At 41.4% G+C, this 17,771-nt stretch overlaps 1 protein-coding gene across 1 annotated transcript in view; it reads left to right on the forward strand.

Moving 5' to 3' along the window:
• Positions 1–17,771, forward strand: part of chrna8 (cholinergic receptor, nicotinic, alpha 8) — a 474,679-nt gene that overhangs the window by 414,443 nt on the left and 42,465 nt on the right. Inside the window, exons 6-7 of the mRNA XM_028805834.2 lie at positions 7,031–7,198; positions 12,268–12,462. Of these exons, the coding sequence (XP_028661667.1) occupies positions 7,031–7,198; positions 12,268–12,462 (363 nt within the window). The remainder of the gene's footprint in view (positions 1–7,030; positions 7,199–12,267; positions 12,463–17,771) is intronic.

Raw genomic sequence — 17,771 nt, forward strand, 5'->3', positions numbered from 1 at the left:
TCGCCGCGCCTGCAGGATGGCTGAACAGCGTTGGAAGAAGGGCAGGCTGACTGTATCTAAACAGGTTTTTAGGACTGTTCTGTTCAACTTCCAGGAGGCAGTTAAGAAATGTAAACACGATTATTTGTCAGATTTGGTATCCTCTCTTTCTAAGAAACCCTGGATCATATTTAATGTAATCAATGTGGCGATTTACTCTAACTCAGAGACGGGATTAAATAATACTGTTCATTCATGTGAGCAGTTTCTTTCATTCTTTGTCAGCAAAATCAATACTAGTATATGGGTGGAGTGGTGGCTCTGAGGCTAGAGATCTGCACTGGCAATCGGAAGGTTGCCGGTTCAAATCCCGTAAATGCCAACAGGGACTCTGCTCTGTTGGGCCCTTGAGCAAGGCCCTTAACCTGCAATTGCTGAGCACTTTGAGTAGTGAGAAAAGCGCTATATAAATGCAAAGAATTATTATAATTATTATTATATCTGCTCCGGTATTGTTCCAAAGGGTTATGCATTTCCTGTTGTTAATCATGATATGGTTTTGGAATCTTTTGATGTCGTTTCACTTTCTCAGCGAAAAAATACTATCGACACACTTAGACCTACTTTTTGTCCTCTTGATGTTGTTCCACCCATGATTCTTACTGGAAGCTTTTGATATCTTGTGTCCAGCATGGTTGGCTATTATAAATGTTTCTATTAGTGAGGGGGTTGTGCTCTCATTTTTACTTTCTCGTATACGAAGTATAAGGTAAGTAGACAGATAGATAGATAGATAGATAGATAGATAGATAGATAGATAGATAGATAGATAGATAGATAGATAGATAGATAGATAGATAGATAGATAGATAGATAGATAGATAGATAGAAAAAACCGAACAAATTTGCGTGTCTCACAGAGGCGACTCCAATTGGTTTCACTTTCCACTCAGAGAAACGCAGCTCAAGACAAGGCGGCGGGCTTGCAGTAATTATCAGGGAAGACTTAAACATTAAAAGAATCCCAATTGACTGTCCATTGTCTTTTGAGTGCCTGGCTCTTAAACTAACAACGGAATCAGGTCCTGTCTCACTCGTTGTTCTTTATCGTCCCCCAAAATACAATGCATCCTTCTTATCCGATCTGATTGAACTTTTAACCCACCTAAGCTCTTACTCTCAGAGAATTATCCTTCTTGGTGATTTCAACATCCATATTGACACCCCCACATCTAAACTGAGAAATGAATTCCTGTCCTTACTGGACTGTTTTGACTTGACACAACATGTTGATTTTCCAACCCATTCTGGCGGTCATATACTGGACCTGATCTGCACTTCTGGACTATCTGCGGAGTGGTGGCTCTGAGGCTAGGGATCTGCACTGGCAATCGGAAGGTTGCCGGTTCGAATCCCGTAAATGCCAAAAGGGACTCTGCTCTGTTGGGCCCTTAAGCAAGGCCCTTAACCTGCAATTGCTAAGCGCTTTGAGTAGTGAGAAAAGCGCTATATAACTGAAAAAAATTATTATTATTATTATCTGTTGCCAACATTTACAGCACTGATTTGGGACTCTCTGACCATAAAGCAGTATTTTTCACTGTCTCATTACCTCTCCCTCCTCTTACCTGTAAACGACAAATTTCTTACAGAAACCTTAAAAATATCTGTCCCTCTATCCTTTCTGGATCCATTTCTGATCTTTTACTGTCTGCACCTATTCCATCAACACTAGATAGTTTTGTTCACCACTATAACTCAGCCCTTCACTCAGCATTAGATAAAACAGCTCCTTTAAAATATAAGGAGGTTTCCTTTAAACGTTCAGCTCCTTGGTATAACTCAGAATTGCGATCTATGAAAGCAGCTGGCCGACGCCTTGAGAGAATGTCACGTAAGACTGGCACATCTGACCGTGCACATCCAGGCTTTCTCTGACCACCAAAGAGCTTACAGAGAAGCACTAACTTCTGCCAAGAACACCCATTATGGCAGAATAATAGAAAGTGGCCATGATAACCCAAGGGTTTTGTTCTCTGTAGTTAATAAACTACTCGAACCCTCATCTGGCCCAACTACCTCTTCTACTGAAGTCTGTGAGGAATTCCTCCACTTTTTCCGTAACAAAATTAAAGATCTAAATAATTCAACTAACATAAATACATCATCTGTTTATATCTCTCACTGTTCTCCCACTCCATCCAGCTCCTTCTCTAAGTTCTCACCAGTCACATCTGCGTTTGTTAATAACCTGCTTTGTATGATGAGGCCGACTACTTGTGTACTGGACCCCATCCCCACCACACTACTTAAATCCTGCCTTCATGCCATAATCCCGACTGTTACAACAATAATAAACTCATCCCTTGACACTGGCTCCGTGCCGCTCACTTTTAAAATTGCTTCTGTAACCCCAATGTTAAAAAAGTCTGGCCTTGATGCTGACAATCTTAACAATTTCCGGCCTATTTCCCACTTACCTTTCCTGTCAAAAGTTCTTGAGCGTGTTGTAGCTTCCTAACTCACCAATTACCTAACCTCTAATAATTTGATGGAACCCTTTCAGTCTGGTTTCAGGGCACGGCACAGCTGTGAAACTGCTCTGCTACGGGTAACCAATGATTTGCTTATGGCAGCAGACTCTGGACAAACTAGCATATTAATTCTGTTAGACCTCAGTGCAGCATTTGACACTGTCAGACATGACATCCTACTGTCCAGAATGGAGAACATGCTGGGTATCTCTGGCACTGCCCTCCAGTGGTTCAAGTCCTATCTGACTGATAGGCAAGAGTTTGTTAGTCTTGGAAACAGCAGATCCAGCTCAGTGCCAGTCACACAAGGAGTCCCTCAAGGCTCTGTCCTCGGTCCTCTGCTTTTCTGCATTTACATGCTTCCCCTTGGCCATATTATCCGTAGTTATGGACTGGGTTATCATTTTTATGCAGATGATACTCAGCTCTACTTCAATGTTAAAAGTGGAACTTCATCAGAGCTTTCTCAGCTCACAACCTGTCTTAGTGAAATTAAAACCTGGATGGAGCAGAACTCTTTAAAATTAAATTGCAATAAAACTGAACTCCTGCAAATTGGGACTAAAATGCAACTTAATAAAATGAGCTCCTTCCCAGTCCATCTTGGCGGTGATCTCATCAGACCTGCCTCTACTGCAAAGAATCTTGGTGTCATTTTTGATTCCTCCCTCACTTATTCCGCCCACATAAATCACATTAAGAAACTTTCTTACTTTCACCTCCGTAACATATCCTGTGTTCGCTCCTTCCTCTCCTTCTCTAATGCTGAGAAACTTGTCCATGCTTTTATCACATCCCGCATCAATTATTGTAATTCCCTACTGGCAGGTGCCCCTTCTAATCTTATATCACAGCTCCAGCTTATTCAAAACTCAGCTGCAAGAGTCCTTATTCGAACCAGCAGCAGCGAGCACATCACACCCATCCTGCTCCATCTCCAATGGCTCCCTGTGTCCTACAGAATTGAATATAAAATCCTACTAATAACATACAAAGCCTTAAATAACCTTGCGCCAAACTACATCAGTGACCTTCTCCATCACTATGTGCCTGCCCGCCCACTAAGGTCCTCTGATTCTGGCAATCTTGTTGTACCCCTCACTAATCTACACTCCATGGATGACAAGGCCTTCAGCTATATAGCGCCCAGACTCTGGAATGACCTACCAAAATTAATCAGGTCAGCTGACTCCATGAATTCTTTTAAAAAACAACTCAAAACTCATCTGTTCATTAAGGCTTTTAGCTCTACGTGACTTTATTACTCTTCTCTCAGTTTACTTCTCTGTCAAGATGCTCATGTAACCTGTATGTGTGCGCGAGACCATCAATTATGTTGTCTGTTTTTTTCCAGAATTTACTGTCTTAATCTTCTTTATTTATTTATCTGGTTTGTACAATGCTATATACTGTATATTCTGCCGTTCTTTATTATATTCTGTAAGTGCCTTGAGCATGGGAAAGGCGCTATATAAATAAAATGTATTATTATTATTATTATTATTTATAGATAGATACTTTATTAATCCCAAGGGGAAATTCACAAAAACACGAAGTATTGTAATCGTCCAAAAATTCGACCTCGAGATTTTGATGAATCTTGACGTTTTAGACCACCCTGAGTCCAATGTACTTTCTCAGAGGGAAAAAAACTGTTATCGTCCAAAAATCTGATTTCGAGATTTTAATGAATCTCAGTGTTTTAGACCTCCCTGGGTCCAAATTACTTTCTCGGAGGGAAAGTAACGCAATCGTCCAAAAATTCAGTTTCAAAAGTTTGATGAATCTCGACGTTTTAGACCTCCCTGAGTCCAAAATGATGTCTGTGTCTGTCTGTGTGTGTATGTAAAGACGATAACTTGAATACTCTTTCACTTAGGTCAACCAAATTTTGCATACAAGTATTAGGTACAAAATGTACATTTCTGTCAACTTTTGGGCTATTTCTGCTAACTGGAAGTGCCACTTTACTTTTTATTCATGCAGCTGCAGAGTCTGATTTATTCAGCTTTACTTTTATAATAATTGTTCAATATATTATTAATTAGATTTGTTGTTGATGGTTCTTCAATGTACATAATACAAAAATAGAATCATTGTCTTGCGGTTTACTCCTCAAATATCCATCCCCATATCTGAGTATACGAGAAAGTCGAGGGGACACCACTCCCGATTTTTTTAAACATGCGGAGGTGCTACCCTGTCTTAAAAACGCAAACTTAGATCCTGGTGTGTTAGCTAATTTTTGCCTGATTTCCCAATTGTCATTTTTGGCTAAAATATTAGAAAGAATTATTTGTAATCAATTGGTTTATCATCTACCAGTCTGGCGTTACGGCATTGTCATGAAAGTATTTAATGACATCTCTCTTATTAGCTACTCAGGAGGGGCTGCGGTCCTTGTCCTCTTAGACCTTTCTGCAGCTTTTAACACTACTGCCCATGAGATCTTGATGTTGCAGCTTGAGTATCTGGTGGGGGCTTAAAGGGGCTTCTCTTAACTGGTTCAGGTTATATCTTACTGGGAGACATTATTTCAGTGACTTTCAATTCCTCTTTTTTGTCTACTGCTCCTGTACAATGTGGTGTTCATCAGGGATCCATTCTGGGTCCTATTTTATTTTCTGTATATCTTCATCATATAGGAGCTATTTTTAGGAAGTTGTTTCTTTTCACTCTTATGTTGATGACACGCAGAGCAACTAGGCTGATTCAGGAGCTACAGGGGATGAGTTATGAAGAAAGATTAAAAGAGCTGAGCCTTTTAAGAAGATTAAGAGGAGAAGTGACTGAAGTGTATAAAATTATGAAGGGAATTAGTCCAGTGGATTGAGACGGTGACTTTAAAATGAGTTCAACAAGAAGGATTTAGGAGTCGTGGGTGGACTCATAGCTATCGACTGCCAGACAGTGTTCAGATGCCAATAAGAAGGCTAAACGAATGTCAGGTTATATAGCGCCTTGATGTGTGGAATACAAGTCAAAGGAGGTTCTACTCAAGCTTTATAACACACTGGTGAGGCCTCATCTGGAGTACTGGGTGCAGTTTTGGTCTTCAGGCTACAAAAAGGACATAGCAACACTAGAAAAAGTCCAGAGAAGAGCAACTAGGCTGATTCAGGGGCTACAGGGGATGAGTTATGAAGAAAGATTAAAAGAGCTGAGCCTTTACAGGAGATTAAGAGGAGACCTGACTGAAGTGTTTAAAATTATGAAGTGAATTAGTCCAGTGGATCGAGACGATGACTTTAAAATGAGTTCAACAAGAACACAGGGACACAGTTGGAAACTTGTTAAGAGTAAATTTCATAGAAACCTCAACAAGTTTTTCTTCACATGGAGAAACACAGACATTTGGAATAAGTGACCAAGTAGTGAGGTTGACAGTAGGATTTTAGGGACATTCAAAACTCGACTTGATGTTATTTTTGAAAATTTAATTGAATAGGACTGGCGAGCTTTGTTGGGCTTAATGGCCTGCTTTCATCTAAATCTTTCCAATGTTCTAACAGTCTTGATCCACTGTACTAATTCATTTCAAAACTTTAAACCCTTCAACCATGTTTACTTCTAATCTCCATTCGCTTACACTTAAAAGGCTCTGCTCTTTAAACCTTTCCTCATAATTTGAACCCCGCAATCCTGGAATCAGCTGAGTCACTCTGTTTTTCTCCTGGTCATTTTTCTTAATCTCTACTGGACTTTTCCTACACTCAGTACACCATCCATCCATTGTCCAACCCGCTGAATCCTAACTACAGGGTCACGGGGGTCTGCAGGAGCCAATCCCAGCCATCACAGGGCGCAAGGCAGGAACAAAACTCAGGCAGGGCGCCAGCCCACTGCATTCAGTACACCAGTACTTTTCCAATTCTATATTCAATTATCTTTTTCCACAAAGACCCACCTCATGCCAGGGTCACTTTAGATCCCATTTTGGAATATGTTTTGGGGTTAAGCACACCCCTAAAATTATTGCAATGGCTCAGATTTAATACTCCATCTCTAAAGACCCCAGGATCCCCTGTACTGTATGCCTTTAGTTGATAATAAAAGGTCAGATGTCCCAACCTTTTGCCTTTATGGAGGAAGAAACCCAAGAAAGAGGGCAAACCACACCCTATTGGTCACTGAATGTATTACAGCAGGACGACCTGCGTTGTCACTGCCGGTCTCTACTTGAATTTTTTTGTTTAGGATTTACCCTTCTATACTGATATTGCTTATGATTAATGTATGAATTAATGTATTAATGTATTATGATGAATATTTCTTAATGTATACTGATGTGCCCAGGATTGTTATTTATTTCTGTTGTTCTACAAAAGAACGTATTACATTCTGAGTAAAGTACGGTTAACTCAATTGTCTCAAATTCACTAGATTATTGTAATTTAACGTTGGAACTCACTGAAGGACACATAATCAAAAGTCCAGTTTTTAGAAAATAATTCAGTCTGCGCATGTTACACTTTGAGCTCATTCTTATCATGCCTTCCATGTTTTTTACATCCTAGGTATTTTGAAGAGTACCTGCTACATTGATGTCCGTTGGTTTCCATTTGATATTCAAAAGTGTGACTTAAAATTTGGTTCTTGGACATACAATGGATGGCTTCTGGATTTGCAAATGCTGGAAGTTGATATTTCAACGTATATACCAAATGGAGAATGGGACTTAGTAGGTAAGATATAATACCATACCTGTTGGGATTTGTCTTCGATTTATTTGAAATTATGGATTACGTGGTGTGATAAAAACACAGACCAGACATCATAAAAAGTGTTTGGGGCAGCCACCAGTATAATATCCCTGGCTGCAAAAGGTTTTGAGATTGACAGAGATATTCACAATACTGAGTCCAAAACAGAACTGATTCCTTTGTGGTAAGATGGCGGCTTTAAAGGCCCATATAGGAAGTGACGTCATCGAAGGGAACAGACCCGGAAGTGATGTCATTGAAGGGACGGGACCCAGAAGTGGGGTCATCGAAGGGCCTGGACCCGGAAGTGATGTCTTCTGAGGTACCGGAACCTCGCAGGATTTCTCGGGAAAGGTCTGCAGGGAACTGAGAAAGACAGTCAGTGCACCCCACCGCCACCTGGTCGGATGTGGTATTACCATTACTTAAGCCCTTCAGCTGTCTCCTACTCGTGTGACAGTGGATATTTACTACTTAAATAAAAAATATGTCAGACTCAGTTATGGGATGCACTCTGGACCCCCTGGAGGTCGTAGCAAAGTAGAGCATTAAAACAAGTCACAGGTGTTTGTGATTCCTCAGGTGTGTATTATTGCTTCATAAGAGACCTCGGTTTGCTTCTACTCGTTGGATTCTATAGTTGCCGTTGTTCAGCATGAGGATAGGAGCTGTGCCAATGAAAGTCAAAGAAGCCATTATGAGGCTGAAAAACAAGAATAAAACCATTAGAGACATCGATAAAACCTTAGAATGACCAAAATCAACTGCCTGAAATATCATGAAGAAAGAACACACTGGTGGGCTCAGTCAGCACAATGAACTCTGATGTGTGTAGAAACATCTGATCTTTTCAAGTTCTAGTAGATGCCTCCAAACTCACTGGGCGGCACTTCATCCTACAACAAGATAATGAGCCAAACATGCTGCTGAGGCCACAAAGGAGTTTATCAAAGTTAAAAACTGAAAGATTCTTGAATGGCCAAGCCCGTGACCCGATTTAAATTCAATTGAGCAGGCTTTCTGTATGTTGAAGAGAAAAGTTAAGTGAACAAGCCTCCCAAAACAAGTAGGAGCTTCATGAGAAGCTTGGCAGAGCATTACCAGAGAAGTTCCTCAGCACCTGATGATGTCTATGAATCTTAGATTTTAACCAGTCATTGCTATCTATCTATCTATCTATCTATCTATCTATCTATCTATCTATCTATCTATCTATCTATCTATCTATCTATCTATCTATCTATCTATCTATCTATCTATCTATCTATCTATCTATCTATCTATCTATCACACTAAGGCATTATAAAATTGTATCGCCACTGGTATGAAGGAGCCCCAGTTGTGTTTCTTGACACAGTTCTGCTGAACAATTTGTTGGCTGGATGTCCTCTGTGTGTGTGTGTGTGTGTCAGAGAAAAGATGTACAGGACTGTTCATAATGGTACTCATAATAGCACTCATGGTTTTGTCTTCATTTTCTCCTCCACTACTACCTCCAGCTGGACCTGGGAGCATCCCATAACTGAGCCTGCTTTCTTAATCAGCTTGTTGATTCTGTGGGCATCTCTTGAAGTGATGTGACCAGAAGAGAATACCACAAAATAGAAAATTCCATCAATTTAGAGAGTTTCTGTAAAAAAAACAAATTTCTCACTGGGGACAAATAAAGTTCCATCTACACTATTTTGTAAGTTTAGAGTAAGTGTCATCTAATATGCTGAGCAGAGACATTTCAGCTAAATCACTGTTTATAGTCATTTGATAGCCTAAAGCACAACCACCATTTCATTATTTATGCTTTGTGTTTTTATTCATTTTTGTCACATTCACAATACATTTATTTGTGTATTTATTTATTTTAATTTGCCTGAAATTTTCTTCCATATATTTGATCTACACCCTGCAACTCATGTAAATAACTTTGAGCTTTCTCTGTGGTGTTTGACCTTGCTCAGATATTCGGACATATTTTATTCTTCATGTATTTTTGTGGCTCCAGCTTCCTCTGATAGTAACATGACATTATTCCTTCATAGAATGCAAAATGTTAACATGAAAGAGATGTATGTTGCAGCAATTGCTGTTTCTAGTGACCCTGGGGTTTCAATAGGAGATGATTTAACTGATGCACAAAAAAGTCAGTTAGTCTCACTCATCCAAAAGAATAGGGATTTGTTTTCAGCCTTTACTGAAACTAATCTGGCAGAGCCTATAATAATGATGGAGCCTGGTGTTAAGATTTAGAAAAGTAGTAATACGTGGAGAGATGAAACAAATGCTTGATATACAGTAGGTGTAATTAATGAAAGCAAGTGTAAATGTTGTAGCCCTATTGTATTAGTCACAAAACCAAATGGAATCATACAGTTTTACATATATTTTAGTTGATTGAATAAATTTGATGTATACCTGAAGCTCATGTATGCAAGTTTTTGGAAAATGGGGTCAAACATCATAAATCCCAACTTTAGGTCTAACCAAAGATAATGGACTTTTCAGGAATTTACTTGTGAAAAAACTGCATTTTTCGACCCTATGATGGTCTGTTTGAATTTTTAAAGCACCTATATAGACTTCATAGTGTCCCTTGTGACATCTCAAACTATTATGGACAATTTCAGGGTCCCTGGGTGCTGATAGAGGGTCCTGTTGGAAGAGAACCTCCCTACTTTCTATATGACCTGGAAGTGGTTACGGAAAGGCACTTTGTGGTACCGGAAGTATTCCTGGGTCAAGCTTGTAAAGAAGCCCGCCGCCTCACATCTGGGAGTCAGAGTTGGTAGGCTATGGGCAACACTCAGTTGGAGAAAGAAAGGAGGAAAGAACTGGTTGATTTATTCATATAGATAGATAGATAGTGAGAGGACGGCCTGCGTTCCTACCTGGCAGGGATGCCCTTGAGGTGGAAGAATGTGGGAGACAGCTTACACAGGGCTTTGTCTCCCCCAGGATGCTAGATGGCAGCAAGCCCAGGCTCGGATTCCTTCATGGGTGCCCACAAAGCATGCTGAGTATTGTAGTCCCTGGGTCCTGTGGAGACCACCAGGGGAGCTGCAGGATTTGGGAGTCTCTACTCTGTAGAGCTCCAACCTCACCCGGATGTGCTTTGGAGCTGTCATGTCACTGGTAGATCTCCCAGGGATTAGATAAAAGGAACTGTCTGCCTCACATGGACGAGCCAGAGTCGGATGAAAGGTGGACGAAGCTTGCATGGAGGAAGCAGTGGCCTGTGAAAGACAGAGAGAGAAAAGAAGACAAAGAGTGTGCTTATTGTGCTTGATTAGATAGAAGCTAAGAATGTTCGTACCTGACCAGTACTTGGACTGGAGACCATCTAGGAAAGCTCAGATTGCTGCTGGAAGAGGTGTTGATGAGGCCACAAGGGGGCGCTAACCCTGTAGTCTGAATGGGGGCGCTTACCCTGTGGTCAGAATGTAGTTCTCAATGCCCCAGCACACTGATGAGGATACTGTTATGTAAAAATTGCATTGTAATTTGGATGAGACTTTAAGCCAAGGTCCTTACTCTTTGTGGTCATAAAAAATCCCTGGGCATCCTTTGTAAAGAGTAGGGTGTATCCTGATGTCCTGGCTAAATTGTCCCCCACAGCCTAGTCATTCTGCCCCCGTAATCATCCCCTGTCTCTCATTGGCTATCTCTCTCTCTCTCACCATTTCACTGCCTAACAGCTAACGTGTGGTGAGTGTACTGGCGCAAAAATGGCTGCTGTTGCATCATCCAGGTGGGTGCTGCACATTAGTGGTGGTTAAAGTGACTTCCCACTCACTGAAGCACTTTGAGTAATGAGAAGACTTTTATAAATGTAGAGTATTATTATTATTATTATTATAGATAGATAGATAGATAGATAGATAGATAGATAGATAGATAGATAGATAGATAGATAGATAGATAGATAGATAGATAGATAGATAGATAGATATGTGAAAGGCACTATATAATAGACAGCACAATAGATAGGGGAAATGTGGCATTTTATAGTAGCTCTTTAAATAAATAAATACATAGATACAGTGGGTAGGCCCAGGACTTGTATCTGTAAAGTTGTGTCTGGGGTTTGGGGTGATTCAATGCCCCCTACTGGTCACAGCAACTATGGATTTTTTTTCATAGCATGATGTACAGAACTGTATACGGTACATAACTCCAGATTCAGCCTTACTGGCATATTATGAAGAATGCTGTGACAACATAAACCCCTAAAACCTTTTGAGAGGTTTATTCGCATGGCATATCCTGAATTTACAATGAACATTTCTCTCACCTGTTGTGTAGTACTTTGCACTTTTTCTGAATGTTTGCCAAAGTTTTGAAGATTACGCCTGAGGCGCCTAAGATCCTGTTACTATTTAATTTTGGAAAAGCAGGTTTGAAACACGAGTGAATGAAAATCCATTATATTTCAATGTTCTTGACAGCTCTTGAATTATAAACCGGTGTAAACTTCAACCAGCCAAAATGAATTCCATTCACACTTATTTTTATTTATTTCAATGGATTACAGTAAAGGCTTTCCAAGATTTTTCATCTGCTGCAAACCTCATCTAAAATGAGACATAATGTTTGAGTGAAGTGGAAAGTTATTATCAGTTGAACTCTATTTGTCGAGCAACTGATTAAAAAAATTTAGGTCAGTGGTTTTGCTTATATTTTTTATAAAATTTACATGATTCATGTTACATAATAAAAGGACGCATATGGTGGCACAGTGGCAGCGCCGCTGCCTCTCAGTAAAGAGGCCACTGTTCATGTCCAGGGTCCTCCCTGTGTGTAGTCTGCATGTTCTCTCTGTGTTACTATGTTTGGCGATGCTAAATTGGCCCTTGTGTGTGGTTGGTATGTATGTGTGTGAATGTTCACCCTGCAATGGACTGGCACCCTGTCCAGGGTTTGTTCCTGCCTTGCACCCTATGCTAATTTGGACATCCTCCTGTGACCCTGTTCAGAACAATGCACTTTAGAAAAAATGACTGACTGAGTTGCCCGAGCTAACACCTGCTGTTAAATGTTCTTCTTTTTTGTTTTTGCAGGGGTCCCAGGAAAACGGAACGAGCTCTATTACGAATGCTGCAAGGAACCCTACCCTGATGTGACTTTCACGGTGACAATTCGCAGGCGAACGCTGTACTACGGCCTCAATCTGCTCATTCCTTGTGTCCTCATATCAGGCCTGGCGTTGTTAGTTTTTCTGTTACCTGCTGACTCTGGAGAAAAAATTTCATTAGGTAGGAATAATGAATTCTTCTTTAAATTTGTTTTTTACATTCAGGTTAGGTCAGTTTTGGTAGCATGCACTGGTACAGCATGTTGCCGCACCCTTCACATGACAAAAGAGCTTGGGATGCTGGTTGTCAACCCCCAAGGCAGACACGTATTCCAGTCCCCCTCTCTGGAAATAACCGTCTATCTGTCTTAGCCAGATGTTATGTGGGCACCCCCTTGGCCTTGTCCAGCCGCTCGGGTCCTTAGCAAAGAGGATCCTGTGAGCTGGATCACCTTTTGTTTTAATGCAAAATGTGAGTTGAGGACACCAACATTTTGTAAATGTTCCGGCAAAACAAGCTTATTCAGTTTGTTTGGGTTGAAATAAACTATGAGAAGAAACGTTAGAAAACATAAATAGCTCTCGGCCATTTTCATTTAGTGAAAGTAGCTCTCAGGGGAAAAAGGTTGGAGACCCCTGGTATAGACACACTGATAAGCTGTGTTCTAATTATTAGTTTAACTAGGGGGCAAAGCCCCCTGCTCGCTTCGCGCCAACCCCCGGGTTTGGTTTACCGGATATACAATTTAAAGAGATTGTTATTTTCATGGGAACTGTTACATATGCAGTATTTTCACTTTTACTTTAAAACTTTTGTAAAAACAATACTTGTCCTTTATTTCCGGCCCCGGGAGTGGTTACATTTCTTTCTAGCAGGATGTATAACGCTGCTCACATTGTGAAGGGGGTGCGGCTGAATGCATGCTAAGGAGATGCCGTCGGATCATCTGCTGTCTTTCTGTTGCTGGCGAGCTGCGTGTTTTGCTTGTCGCTTGTCGTTGTTTTAAGAGCTGGGAGCACATGAAGTGTGTCCGCCAAAAGCAATCCAACAACTGCTAGTTAGATGTCCGTGGACTTGTTTTAAATGATGTCTCACTGCCTTGTCTCACGTGACATTGTAAAAACAATACTTGTCCTTTATTTCTGGCCCTGGGCGTGGTTAAATCTCTTTCTCGCAGGACGTATAATGCTGCTCGCATTGTGAAGGGGGGGACGGCTGAACACACGCTAAGGAGATGCTGTTAGATCATTTGCTGTCTTATAGATAGATAGATAGATAGATAGATAGATAGATAGATAGATAGATAGATAGATAGATAGATAGATAGATAGATAGATAGATAGATAGATAGATAGATAGATAGATAGATATTTTATTAATCCCATTTTGCTGCTGCTATCGCGCTGCCCATCAAACATTTTAAAGCCTGTACATCAGCTGCCCTTTAGCCACTTTGTGTCACTTTGTGGGGTTGTTAGGGTGGCTGAACACATGCTAAGGAGAAGCAGTCGGATCATCTGCTGGCTTGTTGCTGCTGGCGAGCTGCTTGTTGCGCTGCCTGATCATTTTAAAGGCTGTACAGCAGCTGTCCTTTTGCCACTTCGCATCTCTACTGCTCGTGTTGTGAAGGGGGGGGGGGGGGGGGGGGGGGGGGTTAGGGTGGCTGAACGCTTACAAGGAGAAGCAGTCGGATCATCTGCTAGCTTTCTGCTGCTGGCGAGTCATGGTGTTTTGCTTGTCGCTTGTCATTGTTTTAAGAGCTGGGAGCAAGTTAAAGTATCTCTCGCGGGACTTCAAATTGTCTTCCGAGAAGATCACGTCTCATCTCATCTCCCTAGTCTCCCTCCCAAAGATTTTTTTTTTTTATAATAGAGAGAAATAATTACACTGTGAAAACCAGAACCAGTGTAGTGTACAAGTGATAGGTGGGAATGTTTTCTGTGCAAAGCAAGAACGCATTCGGATTGATAACAAAACAAAATTATAAATTGTAAATTAGTTGTTTATCTTCCTAGAAGAGCGGCATGGTGACGCAGTGGGTAGACCTGGGTTCGCTTCCTGGGTGCTCCCTGCGTGGAGTTTGCATGTTCTCCCCGTGTCTGCGTGGGTTTTCTCTGGGCACTCCAGTTTCCTCCCACAGTCCAAAGACATGCAGGTTAGGTGCATTGGCAATTCTAAATTGTCCCTGGTGTGTGCCTGGTATGTGTGTGTGTGTTTGTGTGTGTGTGTGTGCCCTGCGGTGAGCTAGCACCCTGCCCGAGGATTGTTTCCTGCCTTGCACCCTGTGTTGGCTGGGATTGGCTCCAGCACACCCCCGTGACTCCGTAGTTAGGATGTAGCGGGTTGGATAATGGATGGATGGATGGATCTTCCTAGAAATTATTATCGTTGTAATATTTATGTTTATTTTTGTTATTGCCTCTTAAATTTCAACTGCTGTGTCTGATGCCATCATAGAAGGACAATCTGAAAATTATTTTTGAGGCATCTGTGGATAAAAATCAGAGAATGTGACTTTTTTCATTCATGAGTGATATTTTTCCAAACCCTGCTGCTTACACACGAATTGTAGTGAGCCTTCTGCCAATGATGCCACCCCCAAAAATGTGCCGCCCAGGGTAGACCGCCCCCTCCCAGCTACGCCACTGTGCATGATTTTTAAATAGATAATTTAATTAATGGTGCCCGGGCTTTGGTGGTTTGTACATGTGTCTGGTAGCGTGGTGGAGTGGCTCCAGGGTGTTGATTGGAGCTGATCATGCATTCTCATGCAGACACGTGCGGTTCAGTTGATTGCCTCATTCGCGCTTCATGGTCTGTCATCAGACCATCCCTATTTGAATATAAAAAGAGTCCGGGCAGAAAACAGGAGGGAACTGAAAAATAAATGAGAGGGCAGTATCGGGGGCCTGAGCCAATGTGACGAAGGCAGAGGCAAAGCAGTTGGTAGCCCCATGGAGGAGTAAGTGAGCGAGCGAGTGATTGGCACTCCAAGTGTAGATCGTCCCCCGCTGATAACCTTAGGAGTGAGGTACGATGGAGGTGTCCTTCCTCAGGATCCCGAAGAGTGTGTGGAAGACAGAAGGACAGCCAGCTCTGAATGGTCCAGACCACCAGGATGGGAGCCAGAAGTGGGAACCACGTTTGCTGGGGACACAGGGAGTGAAAGATGCGTTAGTCTTGGGAAGGACAAGAGAAAGTCCCCTGATGGCTGTATGGTCTTATTCCAGTTTTAACATTGGAGTATTTGTCAATAATTGTGATATGGAAGAAGTTTGGAACCACCAGGAAGCTTCCTAGAGTTGGCCATCTGACCAAATTGAATAAGAGCCATGGTCAGGGAGGACACCAAGAACCCAACGGTCACTCTAACATAGCCTCAGAAGTCCTCTGTTGAGATGGAAGAACTTGTTGGAAGGACAACCATCTCAGCAACTGTCCATCAAGCAGGCATTCATAGTTGAATGGCTTGATTTAAGTTACTTTTGAGTCAAAGGCATTTGACAATTTAAAGATCATGACAGCGTAAGGATCTGATGAGACAAAATTTGAACTCTTTGAGAAGAACTCCAAGCACCATGTCTGGCCAAGACCTAACACTGCTCATCACCTGTCTAATAACATCTCTATGGTGAAACATCATGATAGTGAGGTGCTTCTCAGCAGTGGGGACAGGGAGACCAGTCAGAATTAGATGGAAGGATGAATGAAGCTAATTGAAGAGATGTCCTTAAGGAAAATCTGCTCCAGAGTGAATATGACATCAGACAGGATTCAATTTTTAGCATGAAAATGAGACAAAGCATAAAGCCAAGACAATGCTGTGAGTGTAATTGAGTGGCCAAGCCAAAGCCCAGACTTAGACCCCTTGAAACATCTGAGCAGAGACTTAAAGATAGCAGTTTACAGATGCCCCCCATTCCATCTAATGGAGCTTAACTGGATGTGCCAGGATGAATGGGAAGAACTGCCCAAATCCAGGTGTACAAAGGTTGTAGAGCCATCTTCAAGAAGACTCAAAGCTGGAATTGCTGCCAAAGGGGCTGCTACAAAGCATTGGATTAAGAGTCTGAATACTTACAGAGTATGTGAAAGAGAGATTTCCAGTTTTTGATTTTTAATAAATTTGGAAAATTTTTTGAAAATGTGATTTCACTGTGCCATTATGGGTTATTGAGAGTGATGGAAAAAAGCGGCCAAATTCTCAATTTTAAAATTTAGTTTATAGCACAATAAAGATTGCTAAAAGTGAATACTTTGTTAGTCTATTGTAATTAGTGGTAACAGACCCAAGTTAAAACATACTGCTCAAATTCCAACATGAAAATATGCCAGGATTTTTCTTCCTGACCTATAACTGTATGATTGGGTATTCATTATTCATCCCAACAGAAGATGTTTTAGCTCTTCAGTGCTTCCCCCTGAGAAAGTGATAGCAGCTACTTAAAAATTAACAGAACTCCTTGTTCCTAACATCAAAGTTCATTTAACAAAATACATTCTGCCACATACAATTCTTATTTAGTAGCTTATAAATTTGAAATTGCACAAGCAACCCTCCATTTTGTAATACAGTGCATCCGGAAAGTATTCACAGCACATCACTTTTTCCACATTTTGTTATGTTACAGCCTTATTCCAAAATGGATTAAATTCATTTTTTTCCTCAGAATTCTATACACAACACCCCATAATGACAACATGAAAAAAGTTTACTTGAGGTTTTTGCAAATTTATTAAAAATAAAAAAAATTGAGAAAGCACATGTACATAAGTATTCACAGCATTTGCCGTGAAGCTCGAAATTGAGCTCAGGTGCATCCTGTTTCCCCTGATCATCCTTGAGATGTTTCTGCAGCTTCATTGGAGTCCACCTGTGGTAAATTCAGTTGACTGGACATGATTTGGAAAGGCACACACCTGTCTATATAAGGTCCCACAGTTGACAGTTCATGTCAGAGCACAAACCAAGCATGAAGTCAAAGGAATTGTCTGTAGACCTCCGAGACAGGATTGTCTCGAGGCACAAATCTGGGGAAGGTTACAGAAAAATTTCTGCTGCTTTGAAGGTCCCAATGAGCACAGTGGCCTCCATCATCCGTAAGTGGAAGAAGTTCGAAACCACCAGGACTCTTCCTAGAGCTGGCTGACCATCTAAACTGAGCGATCGGGGGAGAAGGGCCTTAGTCAGGGAGGTGACCAAGAACCCGATGGTCACTCTGTCAGAGCTCCAGAGGTCTTCTGTGGAGAGAGGAGAACCTTCCAGAAGGACAACCATCTCTGCAGCAATCCACCAATCAGGCCTGTATGGTAGAGTGGCCAGACGGAAGCCACTCCTTAGTAAAAGGCACATGGCAGCCCACCTGGAGTTTGCCAAAAGGCACCTGAAGGACTCTCAGACCTTGAGAAAGAAAATTCTCTGGTCTGATGAGACAAAGATTGAACTCTTTGGTGTGAATGCCAGGCGTCACGTTTGGAGGAAACCTGGC

Source organism: Erpetoichthys calabaricus, chromosome 7 (genome assembly GCF_900747795.2).
Source record: "Erpetoichthys calabaricus chromosome 7, fErpCal1.3, whole genome shotgun sequence".
Taxonomy (NCBI): Eukaryota; Metazoa; Chordata; class Cladistia; order Polypteriformes; family Polypteridae; genus Erpetoichthys; species Erpetoichthys calabaricus.